Genomic DNA, 19,993 nt, shown 5'->3' on the forward strand with positions numbered 1-19,993 from the left:
CTTCCAGAGTCAGGGTTAGTCAGGGTTACTCCCCCTGATCCTCCGCCGGTCCACCTCCCTCTGGGGTTTCTTGTCCGTGTCTTTCTTTCTGTGTCCCTCTAAGTACCTGGCCCTCCGTCCCTCCCCCTGATCCTCCGCCGGTACACCCTCCTGGACTCCTTGTTTTGTGTTGCACTTCTCTTGTCTCTGTTTCCCCATTCTACCTGGTCCTCTTGTCTCTGTTTTCCCCATTTTACCTGGCCCTCTGTCCCTCCCCCTGGTCCTCTGCCGCTCCACCTCCCTCCTGGTCTCTTTGTGTTTTTGGTTTTCCCTTGGGTTCGGGTGGAGCATCTGGCAGCTGCTCCGTGGAGGAGAGGGTAATGTCACGCTGTCTAGTCTCTGTTTCCCTGGGTGTCCACTGAAGGAGTGGATGCCGAGTTGCCATATCCTTCATACCAGAGATGGGACCAAGTCCCCATGTCTGCTTCATACTGATATTATATTATATTATTACATGATTTCTTGTTTGACTATTAATCAAGTTATAGCAAGAGTGAAATGTGTAACCTTATGTGTGCTGTATTTCTTTTCCTCAAGATTAATGTCCACATATTATGTGTGTGTATCCAACCGTAATGATAAGACACTCGCCAGTGCTAGAAAGCCTTGAATTTTAGATAAGTTCTCTGTGTACGTGTGTTAGTATCTGTCTGTACAGGGAGAAGCTCAGACAGTCCCAGGACAAACGATCAACTGCCAGTGTCCAGCATATCAGATATACGTCTTTGGAGAGTTTTATCTAGGTTTTGGAACCAATCAGAATTTTGTTGACATATGTATTGACGCAATTAGTATCCTCTGTCAGGGTATAACTGTGGTTGATTTTGTATTGTACTGGGGGCGGCCTGCGAACTCCTTCGAGAGTGTTGAAGCTGACTTCTGCTGATGAAATTGCAAACTATTTTCTTCAAGTAAAATTATTATTATTAATTGAACTCATCTCTGAGTCCTGGTCTTCATTGCGACATATCTGGTCCTTGGGTTTTAACTGTAAATTCCCCTACAGTTAATGGTGGAGGATCGGCGGGCAATAGTTCTTTGTTGACATCCCTGATCAATCATCAAACCAAGGTAGGAAAGATTTTAGATTTAATATTATTGGTTAGGAACTGTCTGTAAGTGGAGGGGGTCGAGAGAAGGAGGAACGATAGACTCACTCAGACGTGAGGGGGTAGACACCAGCTCCAGGGTGGAGTAAGGTAAATTGGTGTCACAATATACCTGTAAATATGTAACCTTGTGAGTATAAGGGGTACAAGTACACATCGGTAGGTCTTGATATAAGATATTTAGAGATGTGTACAGTTACAGAGGGAACAGGTGCACACCTATAGGTCTTAGAGAGAGACGTAAAAATTTGTTTCTAGGTGTGCACAGTCCAGGGGGGGACAAAAACGCATTCTTAACAGGCATGTGAACCCGTAAAGGGCAGTGCTGGGTCAAGCACCGAGGGACAAGGGACACATAGGGCCGTAAATAGGCAGTGCTGGGTCAAGCACAGAGAGCCAAAAGCACGAGAGGCCATAAAGGGCAGTGCATTTACGGCCGGGTAAGCCAAAGTAGGGGTATGGGAAATCCCGAGAAGAATGTAAGACGCTAGACGGGGGTTCTAGTCGTATCTCGCTCTTCCAACTCTCGATCACCCACCATTACAGACAGGGGCGCCCCGAGCTTAGAAATAGGCCAGATCAGTGGTTAGGGAAAAGAGTATCCAAAATTAGTGTTTAAAAATAAATAGTGTTAATTCATATGTGCACCTATAAAAATATAGGGATATATGCAAAGGGAAAGTATTGATTGATCTGGGATGCCTCAGGAACAACCCCAAAAGAGCTAAAATGTAGTTTTCATGACCCTGATTGGATTGGACCAGTATATGGAAATTCTGGAATATACTTTGCAATTTCATCACGCAGAAGTCAAGTGCTGTTGGTAAGATCGCCGCCTCAATATGTTTTTGGTTTATGATAGAAATATGACTGACAAATTAGGTAACCTGGTCAGCCCTGATAGAAATAATGAAACAGAAGAGAGCAAATGCTGTAAACAGTTTGGCTCTGAAGCTCTGACTTTAAAAATATATATATATTCTCTGAATTCATTTAAAGAATGATCAGTCTGAGCTTTAATTCTGATTGTAATGTTAAAACAAAAACTTGATTGGCTTTAAACTTAGAAAGAACCTGAGAAATAAACATTTATAAATGTATGTGCCGATTTGTTAAAAATAATCCCAGAAGTAACTGAGTGATGATTTAATCTGATTCTCTGTGCATAGAAGGTTTAAATGACAAAGAATGATATCATAAGACCTGTTCCAGTTCCTATATAATTGTTGAAAGTCCTGACAAGGAATACTGAACAGAATTCTGGGTTAGTGAAAAAAAAAAAAAAAAAAAAAAAAAAAAAAAAAAAAAAAAAAAAAAAAAAAAAAAAAAAAAAAAAAAAAACTGTAGGCACACAAATTGGCAGTGGCATTTTGGAAAAACTTAGAAGCTTATGTTTTGTTAAAAAAGATAAAATTACTTTGACTACAATGAAGCCGTTGTTTTATCTCATGCTGGCCCCCACCATGACTCTGGCTTAAGCTTTGAAAGTACCAGAGACATGTTCTGAGTAAAAAAAAAAAAATGTAATTCCTATATTTACTAATGTTTGGCCAAAAGAGTAATTTTATTGTTGGATTGCAAAATTGTAGTCACGCAGCATCATAAAAAAAGAAAAAAGAAGAGAAAAGAAAATTATTTTTTGTTTATGAAATGATAAAGTTGTAAACAAGTAACATAAACGGGGGTTTCAAAGTAACTTTGAAGACAGCATGCTAGCAAGACCCAAAGTAATATACCTGGGTCAGATAACCTCTGACAGATTTAAAACCAATGTTGAAATTCAGAAGCCATGGCCAGAATTAAGTGAATGGATAAATACAAGTTGATGTAAAAGTAATGACAATGACTGCAAAGAACTTTGAGAAACATTTGAGTTGCGAAAATAAAGTAAAAATACAAATATAAAGATGTTTATTTTTAAAATGCATATAATTTCTGACAAGTTTTAAACTGGGCTAGAGTAAAATGATAGTACGATGAAATTATGTTAAAAATGAATGAAAATGCATTGTTACGAGTCCTGAATCCCTCAGAGTTCTCTCTCTCTCATTCAAAGTAAGCTAAAATGCCGTTATCTGAGCTTATGTTTAAGTGATAAGATATTTATAGTACAGCACAGTGTTTCAGTCAAATCATAGGCAGAGATGCTAAAGGACATGCTAAAAAGAGTTCAGATTTAATGCATTAAGAGGGCAATTGGTAGTTAAATGTTCAACTGCCCAATGCATGTAAGAAATAAGAGATTATAAAAATAATGAATAACAATTTAGGAGCAATTGTTGAAGAGACATGAGGTCTTTAAAATCATAATACAGACCCTGAGCTATAGATGTAATAATTTTGAATAGTTAAACAGTTGTATTGCTATTTGTTCTATGACCAGTAACTTATCTGTCTTATTTTTAGTCTCCACCATCAAACAGGGCCTGATGGCTGCAGCTACAGAAGCAACAGAAAATTGCAATGAATGGACGGGTGTGAAAAATAAATTCACTGACTAATCTCAGCATGATAGTTTGGAGGTATCCAATTGAGTTTAGCGATTAAATATTAGTTTGATTAACCTTTTTCAATGTTTTAACACTAGTAGGTGCTGTCAATGGCTCTCATGGTTCTTGAGTGCACCTTTCCTAAGCTGCAGGAAATACTGGATTCTGGAAGAAGACTGTCGAGGATGTTGCAACGGGAAAGAGTGGTTACCAGTGTGCATGAGGTGATTTCTCAATGACGGGTAAGATCCTCTTCTGGCCAATAGGGGACAACCTAAGGCAGGGGGTCACCGCCACTGGGCACCTGCCCTGAAGGGAGGTGTTATATGTGAGATGGTAGTGGAGTTGAGCGGATGCTTGATAGGCCTAGAGCATCATTAAGAGGGGAACTGTATAAAGTACAGCAATCTGCCTCAAAATGTGAGCTCCTCCAGACCTGATCACCAGCAACCGCATTCCTTGACTGATTGTTGTGACAAGCGTCCACAACTTGATGCAACTATGCCAGTGGATCACACCCTGAGGACAAGGAGCTTATTTATAAAAAGTTAATGGCAATGGGCTTTCAAGAACCATCTGAGACCATGTGATGACAGCCATTATTTTGAGACAAAAATTTCTTATGAGGCTAAAATGATATTGAACTAATATGTCTATATCATAGTCTTTACTCATGCAGGTCATTAGGCATGACACAAAATGATAAGATATGGTGGTGGCTAAAAATGAAGACTGCTTCTGCTTAATCAAGAGATGGTGTAGATAACAAAGGTTAAGGGAATTAAGCATGTAAGGTAAAAATAATTTTAAAGAAATGTTCCTAGCATTATGTATTTTAAACAGTTTAAACTGAGATTTTAGATCTAGAAACTTTGACATTTTTAACTTATTTGAATAATTTAGGGTTATATGTTGTAATGAATTTTATATTATAGTCTAAGTTAAAGTTTGGCAAAAATTGTCAAAATAAATAAATAAATAATATTTTGCACAGTAAGAGAGAGAGAGAGAGAGAGAGTGCTTGAGTGGAGGCAGGGATAGTGCTCTTCTTCTATTATTGGCCTGCTAAGAAAGAGTAACCAAAACAGAGCAATAATTTTAAGACCAAAACAACCCAGCTGATTTTTCTCAAAATAAAAATCATTAATGAACAGGCAAACTTTGAGATTAGATAAGAGATTAGGTACAAACTTGGTAAAATGCACAGACAATGTTTGAGTTTAAATCCTTCCGATTTAATACCAAAAGGAAAACCTTAAATATGAGCTGTTAAAATATAAATGTGTTAAGTATGTGCATGCACGAGGATGGCTATATATATATATTATTGGGGGACAATTCTGTTCCTGTTTTGTTTCAATTGAGTCACTAACCTCTGGAATGAGTGTTTTATCATTACAGATGTGTTGAGTGAAATTACTTTACAGAAGTCGGTAATTCTGAGTGAAACTAATGAAAAGACAATGCCGAACATGGGACGAGCTTTAAGTGGATTGGTTATCCAGCTCTGTCTGCTACTGGTAATAATGACTTGTTTTGTCTTTTATAATACTGATTTAAATCACTCTCTGGATTAATATGTTAAAGAGTGTTTATATGATTGGATTTGTGAAATTTAAGTTTGCCGTCCAAAATGGGTTTAAAATCCATGTCTAAATTTAAATGAGGGTCTAAATTTTAACAAGTTAACACTTTGTTGTTTGAATGGTGAAGGTAAATATTTTAGACTTGACGGCAGAAAAACAGTGACAGATTGGCTACGTCACTAACCAAATTATCCAGAGAGCACCCTCACATAAAGAAGCCTGGTGGGAAAACAAAGGAGTGAATCCTGCTTGTGTAATATAGTGCAAAAGCTTTATGTAGTGGTTTATGTAGAACAGAGATAAGTTGAACAAAAACGTGTGGATAGCCCCTTAATGGAGCAAATCCATAACAAGAGGTTTGAATTAATTGAAATAGCACAGCAAAAAAAAATAAAAATAATAATAATACATTTTGTTTGAACAAAACAATTGTAATAGGCTCTATGGAGCTGCTTATGAACACCTGTCAGGTCAAATCAAATTAATATTGTGAACACTGACAGGGCTTTTTGATAATGTATACTGTTTCAATACAGATTTACAGAAACTGAGGATGTCTCTTTAATAAATATTTGGGCATTTAGAACTAAGTAATAGTATTGTTCATTTAGTAATAGTATTGGGAAATCTGTGTGCTCTTTTTCAGTTTATAATAATTTTGAGTAAATAAATATCACTGCCAAATGACAAACATGAATGAGGGTTTTAAAGACATTGATCACGTAGCTGATGTGTAAGCATTTCTAACTGACAAAACAGTGAGAACTAAATTGACTTAATACGAGGTATTGAGGATTTGCTTCTGAATGTGTCATTAATATAATCTGAGTACAGTAATATGGTATGATAATTGACAAGACTTACATTAAAAAAAAAAAAAAAAAAAGGGGTAATAATAAGGCAATGAGTATGGTTAACAGTAATGTCCTGGTATAAAATACATGCATGACAATAAGTGGATAGGTTAGTTGTATTTTTGAAGTTAGACACTTCGATACTTAAAATGTAATTTTGATCAAATGTTGTTAACAATGACAAGTTTGGGTTAATGGTTAATGTATGTGTAAGCAGCATGTGAACTATGATGACTGCAAATGGATTCGTGGTGAAAGTAAAACTTAATAAAAGGGCTATTAAGTAATAAACTAGGAACTGCTCTAGGTTTTCGAGGAAATAATGATTATGATTATGATTATTTTTATTTTTTTAAGATGGCTCAATATTGATCTTACTTATTTTTGGTTTGTTTATTTTTGTGTTTTTAACACCAAGTTTGGAATGAAAGGGTAAAATAGATAATCAATCTCTATAATTGTACCATTGATGGGGAAAATTATAGATTTTCATAAAATAAGGGTATCTTTACTGGGATTTAGGTTATAAGCAATGTCTATATTTGGTATCTGTGAGGTGACTGAGGGTCTGACATATGTCAGGAATGCAATAACAGTGGTTATTCATTTAGCCCGGCTTCCAGAGAATAATATATATACGTTTATTGTAATTAGTTTATTTTAAGATATGACCAAATTAACTAAAATTCATCATAGTTGTATAAAACATGCTAAAAGAAAACAAATAAGGCAAATATCCTTCTTAAGGGTTAAAAAAAAAAAAAAAAATGAATTGGTTATAGTGTATGCGGTTTTCTTTAATGATTTGTTAAATCTGGTTAATGAATATGCAGATTTAGTCTTAAGGCTGTTGGATAAATGTTTTGTTTTAGAGGGTAAGTGTGAAGTAGCTGTAGTAGGAAGAGAGGTATTTACAAAGATATGTTGATGAAAGTATATATGGATGGAGGACACTTTTCCAGGTAGAGGGACACACAGAATAATTCACTGGAAAAGACATTATGTGAAGAAAGACTAGTGCAAGTGCCGATATTGTGGGATTAAGTAAGTAGATGAATGTATATGGGAAGTAAGAATGATTATGGGAAGTATTTTGTACAAAATAATGTGTTTATTACTAGAAATGTCAGCCAGTACCAGAGATCTTAAGTATATGCACCTGCTTAAGTTGACCAACAGCCTGCATTCTTAGCATGCATCACAACTACACCTGACCTCATTTATTAGACCAGATGTGGGGTATTAGACCCCACATTGATCTAAAACGGGGGACTGAAGGAGTGGATGCCGAGTTGCCATATCCTTCATACCAGAGATGGGACCAAGTCCCCATGTCTGCTTCATACTGATATTATATTATATTATTACATGATTTCTTGTTTGACTATTAATCAAGTTATAGCAAGAGTGAAATGTGTAACCTTATGTGTGCTGTATTTCTTTTCCTCAAGATTAATGTCCACATATTATGTGTGTGTATCCAACCGTAATGATAAGACACTCGCCAGTGCTAGAAAGCCTTGAATTTTAGATAAGTTCTCTGTGTACGTGTGTTAGTATCTGTCTGTACAGGGAGAAGCTCAGACAGTCCCAGGACAAACGATCAACTGCCAGTGTCCAGCATATCAGATATACGTCTTTGGAGAGTTTTATCTAGGTTTTGGAACCAATCAGAATTTTGTTGACATATGTATTGACGCAATTAGTATCCTCTGTCAGGGTATAACTGTGGTTGATTTTGTATTGTACTGGGGGCGGCCTGCGAACTCCTTCGAGAGTGTTGAAGCTGACTTCTGCTGATGAAATTGCAAACTATTTTCTTCAAGTAAAATTATTATTATTAATTGAACTCATCTCTGAGTCCTGGTCTTCATTGCGACATATCTGGTCCTTGGGTTTTAACTGTAAATTCCCCTACACCACTAATGGGCTCACTTCCCCTTAGGCACTTCACAGTAGGCAGTATGGAGTCCTTACCCTTCGTGTTTACAGCATTCTCGTCCTCCGATATTCTCCTTTGTCTTCTCGTCCTCCGAGTTCCCGTTCCGTTCCTTTCCTGTTCCCTCTTTTGTTTATTTTTTTTTGTTTATTTTTGGATTGATCGTTTGGTTTTGACCTTGGCTTGTTCGACCACGATTTGGGTTATCCTAATAAATATACATCTGCAATTGGATCTCTCTCTCTCCCTGTGTCTCACTGAACACGATTGTCACACCTGATGAGGAGAGGAGTAACGTGAGCTTTTTTTGGCTCACTGAAGACAACCCTTGCTGCTGCATTCTGGATCAGCTGCAGAGGCTTGATAGTACATGCAGGAAGAGCCAGGAGAGCATTACAATATTCCAGTCTGGAGAGAACAAGAGTTTGGACAAGAAGTTGGGTGGCTTGCTCTGACAGGAAGGGTCTAATCTTCCTAATGTTGTATAAACATGTACTTTAAAGAAACAAAATAAATCATATACGTATCATTGGATTTAAATCATATTCTGAATTTTATGAAATTTTTATGAAACATTATTTTTACTTATATAGCATGCATATCTATTACATATCTTTCTGCTATACATTTTTAAAAGAAATACTTTTATTCAGGGTGCATTGATCAAAATGGACAGTAAAAACATGTATAATACAACAAAACATTTTCAAAATATTAAAGACATCATATTTGACATATTTGCATCAAATATATTAATGATATTTGAAAATATTAAAATAGAAAGAAAATTTTAAATGTAAAATAAATCACAATTGCTTTCTGTATTTATAGGCTACTTAAATATGTAAGTTGTTTTTGTTTGTCTTATATAAAAATGCAATGGTATGCCATTTACTTTCAACCATCTGCTTATTCTAAACCTTGCTTTCATGTATAATGCAATAGTGTTGCTCATTTCTACAGGAAGCAGACATCGCTGTGGCACCTCTAACTCTTACTGCTAAACGCGAGACAGCTGTGGACATGACCAAACCCTTCATGCAGACGGGTCTTAGTTTCATCCTGAGGAAAGACATCGCTTCTGATGACTCACAGTTACTCAGCCTTCTAAACCTGTTCTCCACTGAGGTGTGGATGGGTGTACTGGTCGCCTACCTGCTGACCTCCGTCTGCATCTTCTTAGTGTCGCGGTAAGAGTGGGATCGTAAAACCAAGTCAGTTTTTAATGTACGATGGTATTTACATGCTATTCCAAGGTATTTTAAAGCATTAACATGATATACAAAAAAATTGGCAAACCAAATTATTATTTTCTTTACAGAATTAGCCCGTCTGAATGGGAGCAACCAGAGACAGAAAATAATTTCTTCACGCTTTCACACAGTTTTTGGTATACTGTAGGAGCACTGACTCTTCAAGGTAGCGTATAATAATCATGATTACGAGTATTTACACCCACACAGACTTCAGAATGAAAGAAACATCAAAACAATAGGTTACTGTCGTAACCCCGGTTCTCTGAAACATCGAGTGGAGAGATCCACCTATGGGAAGGGCATCCGTACCTGACCTCTGCAGAAGCATCCAATTGCACCAAGTCTGGCTAGACAGACAGAAGCGCGCAGCCAATGCCAGGTAAGACCCCGCCCCCTTACCTAGGGGTATAATAATGGCTGCAGCGCTGCTATTCTCCAGTAAGTATATTCGCTTCTCGTGTGGCAAGCGGGGCAACGCTGGTGGATCTCTCCACTCGATGTTTCAGAGAACCGGGGTTACGACAGTAACCTATTGTTCTCTTTCATCATCTCGTGTTCGAGATCCACCTATGGGAGAGACATGGACAGCTCCCCGATTGCCCAATACACTCACAGTGAGGTTCTGAAAGCCAGAGAAGGACGGTCGCCCCAAAGAGGCGGTGCCTGACACGTCCTATACTCATGAACCCGCAATACTGATGCACAATCGTGACTACTGTGCATATGCAGCACATGAAAACATTTTGCATCACACACATGATAACCAATGTGCATATAATTACACCCAGAAAAGGACTGTAAAAACATGCTTAGTGACAGGGATGTGCATGGCCAGCCAGCCCATTCACTCCGTCGTCACCTCCAACAGGGTTGCAGGGAAGGGCTAAGCAGACCCCACCCCTAAAACCGAATGTGCTACCGAGATATTGGTGACATCCAGCCGGTAATAACGCACAAAGGTATGAGGAGAAGCCCAACTAGCAGCGGAGCAGATGTCCTTTAGCGACACTCCCCTAAACAAAGCCCAAGAGGTGGCAATGCCCCTCGTGGAATGAGCTCTGATGCCCCCTGGTGGCTGCATACCCTTTGATTCATAAGCCAAAGCTATAGCATTCACAAGCCAATGTGAGAGGCGTTGCTTAGAAATAGGATTCCCTCCATGAGGGGGTGCCCATGAAATAAAGAGCTGGTCGCTCTTCCGGAAAGCACTGGTCCTGTTCATATATGTCCGTAAGGCACGGACGGGACACAGAGCATTTAGCCTCTCATCCTCCAGGGAGGAAAAAGGTGGAGGGTGAAAAGCGGACAGCTCCAACACCTCCGAAGTGAACGCAGGGAAGCACTTCGGCATGAAGGCCGGATTAGGCCTAAGGGAAACCATATCTCCACTAAGAGAGAATTTAGTGCACGAGGGATGAACCGAAAATGCATGTAGCTCACTGACACGTTTGGCTGATGCCAAGGCCAAGAGCAAAGCTGTCTTGAAGGACAGCAGCTTTAGGGAAATACTTCCAAGAGGTTCAAAAGGATATTGAGACAGAGCCTCCAACACCATGGAGAGATCCCACTCAGGAACCGTCCTCCTGATGACTGGCAAGCGGCGACGGGCACCCTTCATAAATCTGCGGATTAGAGGATGCTGCCCGACTGTTGAGCCCTCAAAGCCCACATGACAGGCCGAAATCGCAGCCAAGTAGACCTTAATTGTGGAAAAAGACCTGTCTTTTTCTAGGAGGTCCTGGAGGAAACACAAAATATCAGGAACTGAGCACTGATAAGATGTGAGACCACGCCCATCACACCACCCTTCGAACACTCGCCACTTACTGCCATACAAGGATCGCGTAGAAACGGCCCTGGCATTCTGTATAGTAGCAATCACACGCGGCGAAAGCCCAAGTGCGCTTAGGTTCGTCCTCTCACGGGCCAAGCCCAAAGAGCCACCCTGTCCGGGTGCGGGTGATAAATCTCCCCGTTCGCTTGGGACAATAGATCCGTGCGGGGGGGAAGGCGCCACGGCTCGGCATATAACAGAGGGATTATCTCCGCCAGCCATGGTGCTTTGGGCCACCTGGGTGCTATCAGAATGAGAGACAGGCCCTGCTCTCTCACCCTGGCCAGTGTAGGAATTATCAGGCACAGGGGAGGAAAGGCATACAGCAGCACACTGGGCCACGGGTGGGCCAGTGCATCCACCCCGAGGGGCGCGTCCACGTCCTTTAGCGAGAAGAACATAGGACAATGGTAGTTTTCGCGCGAGGCGAATAGATCTACGGTTGCCTGTCCGAATCTCATCCATAACACAGCCACTATCTGCGGGTGAAGGCGCCAATCTCCGTAGATTGGGTTTCCCCTTGATAGAAGATCCGCGCCTCTGTTTAGAAGGCCCGGAACATGAGTCGCGCGTAACGACAGGAAAACCTGTGCGCTCCACACTAGAAGCTTGTAAGCTAGAGCGTGAAGTTTCGACGAGCGCACGCCGCCCTGACGGTTGATATAAGCCACTGTCGTGGTATTGTCGCAGCGTACGAGCACATGATGTCCCTGCAGGCGAGGCAGAAAATGATTCAGAGCTTTCCATACGGCCATAAGCTCTAAATAATTTATGTGCGCTGAACTTAGTCTGCTCGGCCACAGACCGTTCACCGTTCTGCCCTCCTGGGTGGCGCCCCAGCCTGTTAAGGACGCATCTGTCGTCACAACTTTCCGCATCATAACCGTCCCCAGAGGGGTTCCCTGTGCGTAAAAGTCTGCGCTCTTCCAGTGGCGCAAGGCTGCCGAGCAGGCGCGCGTCACTATTACAGAGCGGCAAAGATCGCGCGTCGGGCTGAAATGTAGTGACAAAACCCATTTCATGAACGCTCTCATTCTCAGGAGTCCCAGCGGTACAACCTGGATTGATGAAGCCATAAGACCCTGCAGCCTGAGGCATGTGCGATATTGTACTTTCGCCCCCTCTCTGAACTGCGACAGACAGTTCATTAGAGAGAGAACGCGCTCTTGAGAGAGACGCGCTCGCATGGAGACTGAGTTCAACTCCAAACCCAGGAAAATGACATTCTGACTGGGTGTAAAATTGCTCTTGCTCACATTCACTCTGAACCCGAGAGATGTGATGTGCGTGAGCACACGGCAGGTGTCCTGCAATACTTTCTCTTTCGATTCGGCTACGATGAGCCAATCGTCTATGTATGTCAGAATCCTCAGACCTGACATTCTCATGGGTGCTAAACCCGCCTCCGCACACAGACAGAAGCACCGGGGGCTCAGACTGAGCCCAAACGGCAGAACTGTGAATTCGTAACATGTGCCTTGGTAGGCGAAACGAAGAAACTTCCTGTGTGGCGGATAAATGCTTATATGGAAGAAAGCATCTTTCAGGTCGACCGATGTGAACCAGTCGTTCGGTTTTATGGCGCGGGCGAGCGAGCCATGAGTCAGCATTCTGAAATTGTATTTCCTCAAATGTTTGTTCAACACACGAAGGTCCAAAATAGGACGGAGAGCGCCGTCCTTTTTTGGGACCAGGAAATAACGAGAATAAAATCCCTGATTCATCAGACTGGGGGGCACCACTTGAATCGCTCCCTTGTTTAGGAGGGAGGATATTTCCTCTTTCAGAATATGTGAGGCGTTCTCTTCCGTGTGTGAAGAGAGAACGCCGTTGAAATGCGGGGGTTTCATTGCAAACTGCAGTCTGTATCCCTGCATTATAGTACGCATCACCCACTCGGGAGCCGAAACAGTTCGCCAAGCCCATTCGTGACTTGCGAGCGTTCCCACCCGAGCTGCAGCGGGGCTGTGTAAGCCCAGCTGGTTTATTTGTGATACAATGGCGCCATCTAGTGGACACCCCAGGGGCACCATGCAGGGGTTCAGACAGATTTCCTCTCTCTGCAGAGAGAGATCCTCTCTCCGTAACGAATTCATTTGATTCGTTTGTTTTAATGTGTTTTTTGTTTTTTTGTGTGTTTTGTGTTGGGGAAACACTGGGGCCGAAGCCTTTATTGGTTGGGTGAGGGGAACAGAGTGTATGCGGTGTGGTGACACTGCTTTTGCACTTTTCCTCACAACAGGCCCCCTGAACATGAGGGGGGAACACACACCGTTCATTAAACACATGGGCTGGGCAGCCTCGAACGGGGAGGAACCGATCCATCCACGGGAGACCCTGCGTCTTTTGAACGGGGGTCCTGGGACAGGAAGAGAGTCCGAAGAGCTCGAGGCCCGTGAACGCGGACTCGATGTCCCCATCAACCGAACATCAGGCAGGCCGCTTACGTTTCGAGTCGATGGGGGAAGGGTTAGGTGGTTTTCCCGCCGCGGCCGCGGCGGGAGTCGATTTTCCCCAGTGCTTAGCAGGCGGTGGGTTATTCTGCCGTTGTGGGGGTTTGTTGCGGGGCCTTTCCTTGCCCTGGTGGAAGTGTCGTCCCATGGCTGGAATGTTTGGCAAACGCGCAGGGGTTGTCTGGCGTGGGGCCGCCTTCCTAGGGAGACATAATTTGAAGGCCTCGTCCTCCTTCTTTTTGTCGTCACACCGTTGTTGCATCAATGCGACGGCGGGACCGAAGAGAGCCCGGCCGGGCTCAACCGACGCGCCCGCGATGCGCCGCTTCTCACTGTCAGGAAGGCCTGACAGGTTAAGCCAGAGCGCGCGCTCTCCCACCACAGAAAGCGCCATAGAGCGCCCGGAGGCTTGGACGGCCTGCCGAGCGTTACGAAGGACGAGGTCGTTCACCGTGAGGATCTCCTTCCACAGGGGTAGAGAAGGAGTTCCCTTTTCTAGCTGTTGGCCTAATTCGTCCAAAAGCTCCGCCTGGTAGGCGGAGAGGAGAGACGAGACGTTGAGGGCCCTGACAGCCAAGGCCGAGGACTTGTATGCGGCCTGGTGAACTGAGGCGGAAAAACGGTCCATCTTGTTTGGCAAGACCGGCTTAGGGGGAGCGAGCAGCCCGCCCTGAGCGGGGTTAAGGTGCCTGGCGATGGACGGCTCGATAGCGGGGGGGTCACCCATACCATGAGAAGCCATATCTTTTACTTCAAGCCCCGAAAGGCCGTGTTTGAAGTCGAGCGGGTCGCTCCAATTGTGCCTCATATGCTTAGCGCACGCTGGAAGGACGGGGAAGAGTTGTTTCCTCGGACCGGGAGGAGGTCCCAACACTTTCCCGTCGTAAATATCCCTCTCCTGGTCGGTGGCGCTCTGTGGAGCCGGCCACTCAATGTTGAGGCGAGCGGCCGCTCGCTCACACACTTCCAGGAGGATGGACTGAGGCAGGGCTGCGTGGCCGCTAGCCTGGGGAACGCCAGAGGGCGGGATGGCCTCCTCGTCCTCTGAGACCCCGAGAAGGGCCGCATCATCCTCATCGCCGGAACCGGCCGGTCCGTCGGCGAGCATGAGGTTGCCCGCGAAGATGTCCTCTTCGGGGAATGCGGGATTGGGCTGGTCAGCCCAAACAAGTGAGGATGCGCCCCGGGAGTCCCCCGGTAGCGCGTCGTCGTCACCGTGTCCCCCATCTGAGTCAGAAAAACCGAGCTCGGCGCACTGGGTCGCTGCAACTTTAAGACGGCGTCGTAAAAGCTTTCTGGGCAGCATAAGGCAATTACTGCAATTTTCCGGGTTCTCCAATGCTTCTTTAGCGTGTTTAAGGCCCAAGCAAACCACGCAGAACGGGTGAAGATCCTTAGCAGCGATTAGCGCTCCACACGCGGCCGGGCAGGCCCGTGATAGGCTATTCCCCGGAGAAGCGGTAGGTTTTGAAAGCGACATACCGGAGAAGAAATCGGAAAAATCCGTGGCGGGCAGCCGTGGGAGCAGGTGAACGACGAGAGCGTGGGCGGCTCTGAATGCAGAACACAGCAGAAAAAAGGCTGAGAAGACGACAGTCACGTCTGGCGGAGGCTGATCGGTCGATATGTCCTCCTGAAGACACGAAGGTGAGCAGCGTAATCCAACCGAACTGTGTCAATGCAGAGATCGCGAGAAGCGAATGTCAACTGGAGAATAGCAGCGCTGCAGCCATTATTATACCCCTAGGTAAGGGGGCGGGGTCTTACCTGGCATTGGCTGCGCGCTTCTGTCTGTCTAGCCAGACTTGGTGCAATTGGATGCTTCTGCAGAGGTCAGGTACGGATGCCCTTCCCATAGGTGGATCTCGAACACGAGATGATGAAAGAGAACAACTTAGTTGGTGTTCACCTAGTATAGCATACTTGTGATGCAGAGCAATCGAGTAAAAGTCCCATGAAACATAATCATACTCATAATAAATAAACAAACTAAATGGTACGGTTGCTTAATCAGACCTAATTTTTAAGAGAGGTCGGTCATGATGTTTCCTGCCCGTTTCTTCACTCTTGAGTTGTACAAGTCCTAAAGGTTGGGCAGGTGCATCTATTATTCTTATATCTAAATTGCTGGCTGACCCAAACCAGATAGTTATAGAAGTGCACAGAACCGACTCAATAAAAGCCAGGTAACACTGATATCTGGCGCCTGAGGAAAGTTGAACTTTTTCAGCTGACGAAGGAAATACAGCCTCTGCTGGGCCTGGCATCAGACAGCCAGCTGCTCAACCTCTCGTCTGTACACAGACTCATCGCCATCCTGAATGAGACCAATGACTGTGGTGTCATCTGCAAACTTCAGGAGCTTGACAGAGGGGTTTTCAGAGGTGCAGTCATTTGTGTAGAGGGAGAAGAGCAGTGGGGAGAGCACACACCTCTAAGGAGCTCCAGTGCTGATGGTGTTGGATGTGAGTTTTCCCAGCCTTACTGTCTGTCAGGAAGCTGCCGATCCACCAGGTGACTTTATCAGCTGTGTCAGTTTAATCAGGAGGATATCTGGGATGATGGTGTTAAAAGCGGAGCTGAAGTCCATAAACAGAATCCTTGTATAAGTCCTTGGTTTGTCCAGATGTTGGAGGATGTAGTGCAGTCCAATGATGACTGCATCATCCACAGACCTGTTAGCTTGGTAAGCAAACTGTAGGGGTTCCAGTAATGGTCCACTAATGTCCTTCAAGTGGGCCAACACCAATCTCTTAAAAGATTTCATGACCACAGACGTTATGCAACAAGTCTATAGTTTATGCCTGTTATTTTTGGTTTCTTTGGTACAGGGATGATGGTGGAGGGTTTGAATCAGGAGGGGACTTCACACAGCTCCAGTGATCTGTTGAAGATCTGTGTGAAGATCGATGTGAGCTGGACAGCACAGGCTTTAAGGTAGACTGGAGAGACACCGACTGGGCCTTGGTTTCCTTATCTCTTCTGTTTCCTGAAGACTTTATGTACATCATCTTCACAGATCTTATGTGCATGTCTTATGGGGAAGTCGTGGCCTAGTGGTTAGAGAGTTTGACTCCTAACTCTATGGTTGTGGGTTTGAATCTTGGGCCGACAATACCACGACTTAGGTGCCCTTGAGCAAGGCACTGCTCCCCAGGCGGCGCAGCATAAATGGCTGCCCACTGCTCTGGGTGTGTGTTCACAGTGTGTGTCACGTCACTTTCACTTTTCACTTTCAGGCTGAGAGGCAGTAGTGGGGAGGGAGTTGGAGGGTGTGGATGGCTGTGTTGTGAGACGGTCTAAGCGGATGTGGGATGGGAGACCAGGCTTTTCAAACCTGCAGTAAAACTAATTCAAACCGTTGGCTGAGTTTATTCTCCAGTGCTGGGTGACGGGGTCTTGTAGCTGGTGATGCTTTCAGGCCATTCCACACTGATGCAGGTTTACTGCCTGCAAACTGTTTTTCTTTTCATCTCTTCGGAGAAGCCTCTCTTAGCTATTTTTCTCAAGGCTTTGTCTCCACTCCCGTAGGTGTACTCCCGTAGGCTTCGTCTTTGGCCTGGTGAAGCTGTTTGAGGTTTGCACTGAATCAAGGTTTGTGGTTGTTAAATGTTCACTATGTCCTGGTTGGAACACACATGTCCTCACAGAAACTGATGTAGTCAGTACCATCAGAGCAGGCTTGTAAATCCCTCTCGGTTTCATTAGTCCACCTCTTTACAGATCTCACTACAGTATTAGCCGATTTGTGTTTCTGCTTGGCTGGTAGAAGATGAATCAAACAGTGATCATAGAGTTCCAGAGCCACTTGGGTGACAAAATGGTGTGCGTCCTTTAAAACAATGGTGTGATGTGCTGTATGTTGGTGTGATGGGTGGTGTGTAATGTAGGGTGGGTGTAATGTATGTAGGCAGTTCACGGGTGAGATTAGCTTATTAAAATCACAGATGATAATGAAAGAGTCTGGATAACTCTGTGTGATCTGATCAGCCAGCTTTTCTTGCGTCGCACTCATGAGGAAGGAGGAATGTATATATTCACTAGAATAAACCAGGAAAACTCTAATAAAATTCGTACAGCACACCTTCTTTAAAACTGACATGTCTGTACACCAGCCTTCATTGGTATGAAAACACAATCCACCGCCTCTTGTTTTCGTGATCCACTTGATCAGCTGGAAGCCTGTAGGATGAATTGTGCTGTCCGGGATGGCTCTGTTCAAGCACGATAAAGCATTAATTTTTATCCCCACTCACCAGACTTTTCATTTCTGAACTGGTGTGATTTTGCCAAGTTTGACAATCTTTTGTTTCTCCTGGAACCCCATTATTGTCCAAAACCAGACCTACCTAAACCTACCCGTGATTTATTATTCTTTATAATTTATCCCTAAAATTTGAGGGAAATTATTGGAATAACAAGACTAGACTAGACAAGACTGTAAGCCTAAAACTGACATTTCCTGTAAACTTATCTCTCAACTCTGATTGGTTGATTGGAATGCTGATCCAGGAATATGCTGTACTTGGTACTACACGTTCACCCATAATATGTACAACAACCAAGGTAAAAAAAAAAAATGTATATATGTCTGAGATAAAACTGAGCAGCTTTTAGCGCCACTTCCTGGACATTTCACTTTGAAAGTGTCAAAACATGCAAAAATAAAAAAAATAAAAATATATACAGTATGTATATAAATGTTGGCATGTTCTGCAGTGACTAATTAAAAGTTCATTATAAATTTTGCCATAGGTGCTGGTCCTCACCCCAGGGCTCTTTCGGGACGGGTCATTACCTCTATCTGGTGGCTGTTTTCATTAGTGCTGCTTGCATGTTTCTTTGCCAACCTCAGTTTATGGCTACATTCAGACAACCAGCAACAGTCAATCAAGAGCTTTGAAGACCTCGCTAATCAAAACGTGATTGAGTATGGCACCATTAAAGATTCTTCCTCTTTTGCCTTCTTCAAGGTAAGACCCAGCATTTGGTTAATACAATCAAAAGACTCGTTTAATTTAAATATTATTATTAAAATTGGCATAATATTGGAAGACAAAAAAATATATATTTTTAAAAAGTGAACATTCTGTCATCATTTGCTAATTTTGCACTTGCATTTATCTTCTGAACACAAATTAACATTTTTAATATCCTCTCATCCTTTTTTGCCTAGGTTACCGATATTTATAAAAAAAAATGTTTTCTATAACAATTATATAAGTAATACAACTTCAAGTCTACATTTTGTGCAAACTGATCTAGATCTGAAACTTGGATCATTTAATGTCAGTTGGTCATGCACCCATATGAAAGCATCTGTCAACGATAAATGACTCTTATCTGCCTTTGACCAGAACTCGAACAACCCCACGTACAACAGAATCTATGAGCACATCAAGAATGCCCAGAGCTATTCACTCAATGCAGAAGAAGGTCTCCGCAAGGCTCAGAAAGGCAACTATGCTTTCATCGGCGAATCCGTGTCCCTTGACCTGGCAGTGGCGAGATACTGTAACCTCACTCGCGCCCCTGAAATCATCGGCATGAGGGGGTACAGCATCGCTGCTCCTTTAGGCAAGTCTCAAAATACTCATTTTTAGACAAAGTACCATGATGATTTATGGTTTTATATCCCATTTTTAGTAATACTGACTACCATTCATGTACCAAACATAGTGTACCATTCCTGTAAACATGGTACATGAATATTGTAATGAGTCGGCACTATGATATAGCATAGTACTTCCTAAAAGCATGGTACCATCATAGTCTCTCCAGTTATGTATGTGTCTGTTCATGTCCGCAGGCTCCCCTTTGGTAAAAAACCTAAGTGTTGCCATTCTGCACCTGAGTGAGTCTGGTGAGCTGGATTATTTGCGCAGTAAGTGGTGGGCCAGCAGCTGTATTGCAATAAATGGCAAGAGTGCTCCACTGAAACCCACCAGTCTGAAGGGAATCTTCTTATTGTTCCGAGGTCACCGTGGCCACCAGATCCAGTCTGTGTCCAGATCAGAGGGTCACTGCAGTCACCCGGATCCAGTACGTATCCAGACCAGATGGTGGATCAGCACCTAGAAAGGACCTCTACTGCCCTGAAAGACAGTGGAGACCAGGACAACTAGAGCCCCAGGTACAGATCCCCTGTAAAGACCTTGTCTCAGAGGAGCACCAGGACAAGACCACAGGAAACAGATGATTCTTCTGCACAATCTGACTTTGCTGCAGCCTGGAATTGAACTACTGGTTTCGTCTGGTCAGAGGAGAACTGGCCCCCCAACTGAGCCTGGTTTCTCCCAAGGTTTTTTTCTCCATTCTGTCACCGATGGAGTTTCGGTTCCTTGCCGCTGTCGCCTCTGGCTTGCTTAGTTGGGGTCACTTCATCTACAGCGATATCATTGACTTGATTGCAAATTAAAACAGACACTATTTCA

At 43.4% G+C, this 19,993-nt stretch overlaps 1 protein-coding gene across 1 annotated transcript in view; it reads left to right on the top strand.

Moving 5' to 3' along the window:
- Nucleotides 1-19,993, top strand: part of LOC128018199 (glutamate receptor U1-like) — a 29,016-nt gene that overhangs the window by 7,918 nt on the left and 1,105 nt on the right. The window contains exons 5-9 of the mRNA XM_052603560.1: nucleotides 8,980-9,206; nucleotides 9,338-9,435; nucleotides 18,315-18,532; nucleotides 18,917-19,136; nucleotides 19,369-19,523. Coding sequence (XP_052459520.1) covers nucleotides 8,980-9,206; nucleotides 9,338-9,435; nucleotides 18,315-18,532; nucleotides 18,917-19,136; nucleotides 19,369-19,523 — 918 coding nt within the window. The remainder of the gene's footprint in view (nucleotides 1-8,979; nucleotides 9,207-9,337; nucleotides 9,436-18,314; nucleotides 18,533-18,916; nucleotides 19,137-19,368; nucleotides 19,524-19,993) is intronic.

The sequence above is a fragment of the Carassius gibelio genome, chromosome A8 (assembly GCF_023724105.1).
Source record: "Carassius gibelio isolate Cgi1373 ecotype wild population from Czech Republic chromosome A8, carGib1.2-hapl.c, whole genome shotgun sequence".
NCBI classification, from domain to species: Eukaryota; Metazoa; Chordata; class Actinopteri; order Cypriniformes; family Cyprinidae; genus Carassius; species Carassius gibelio.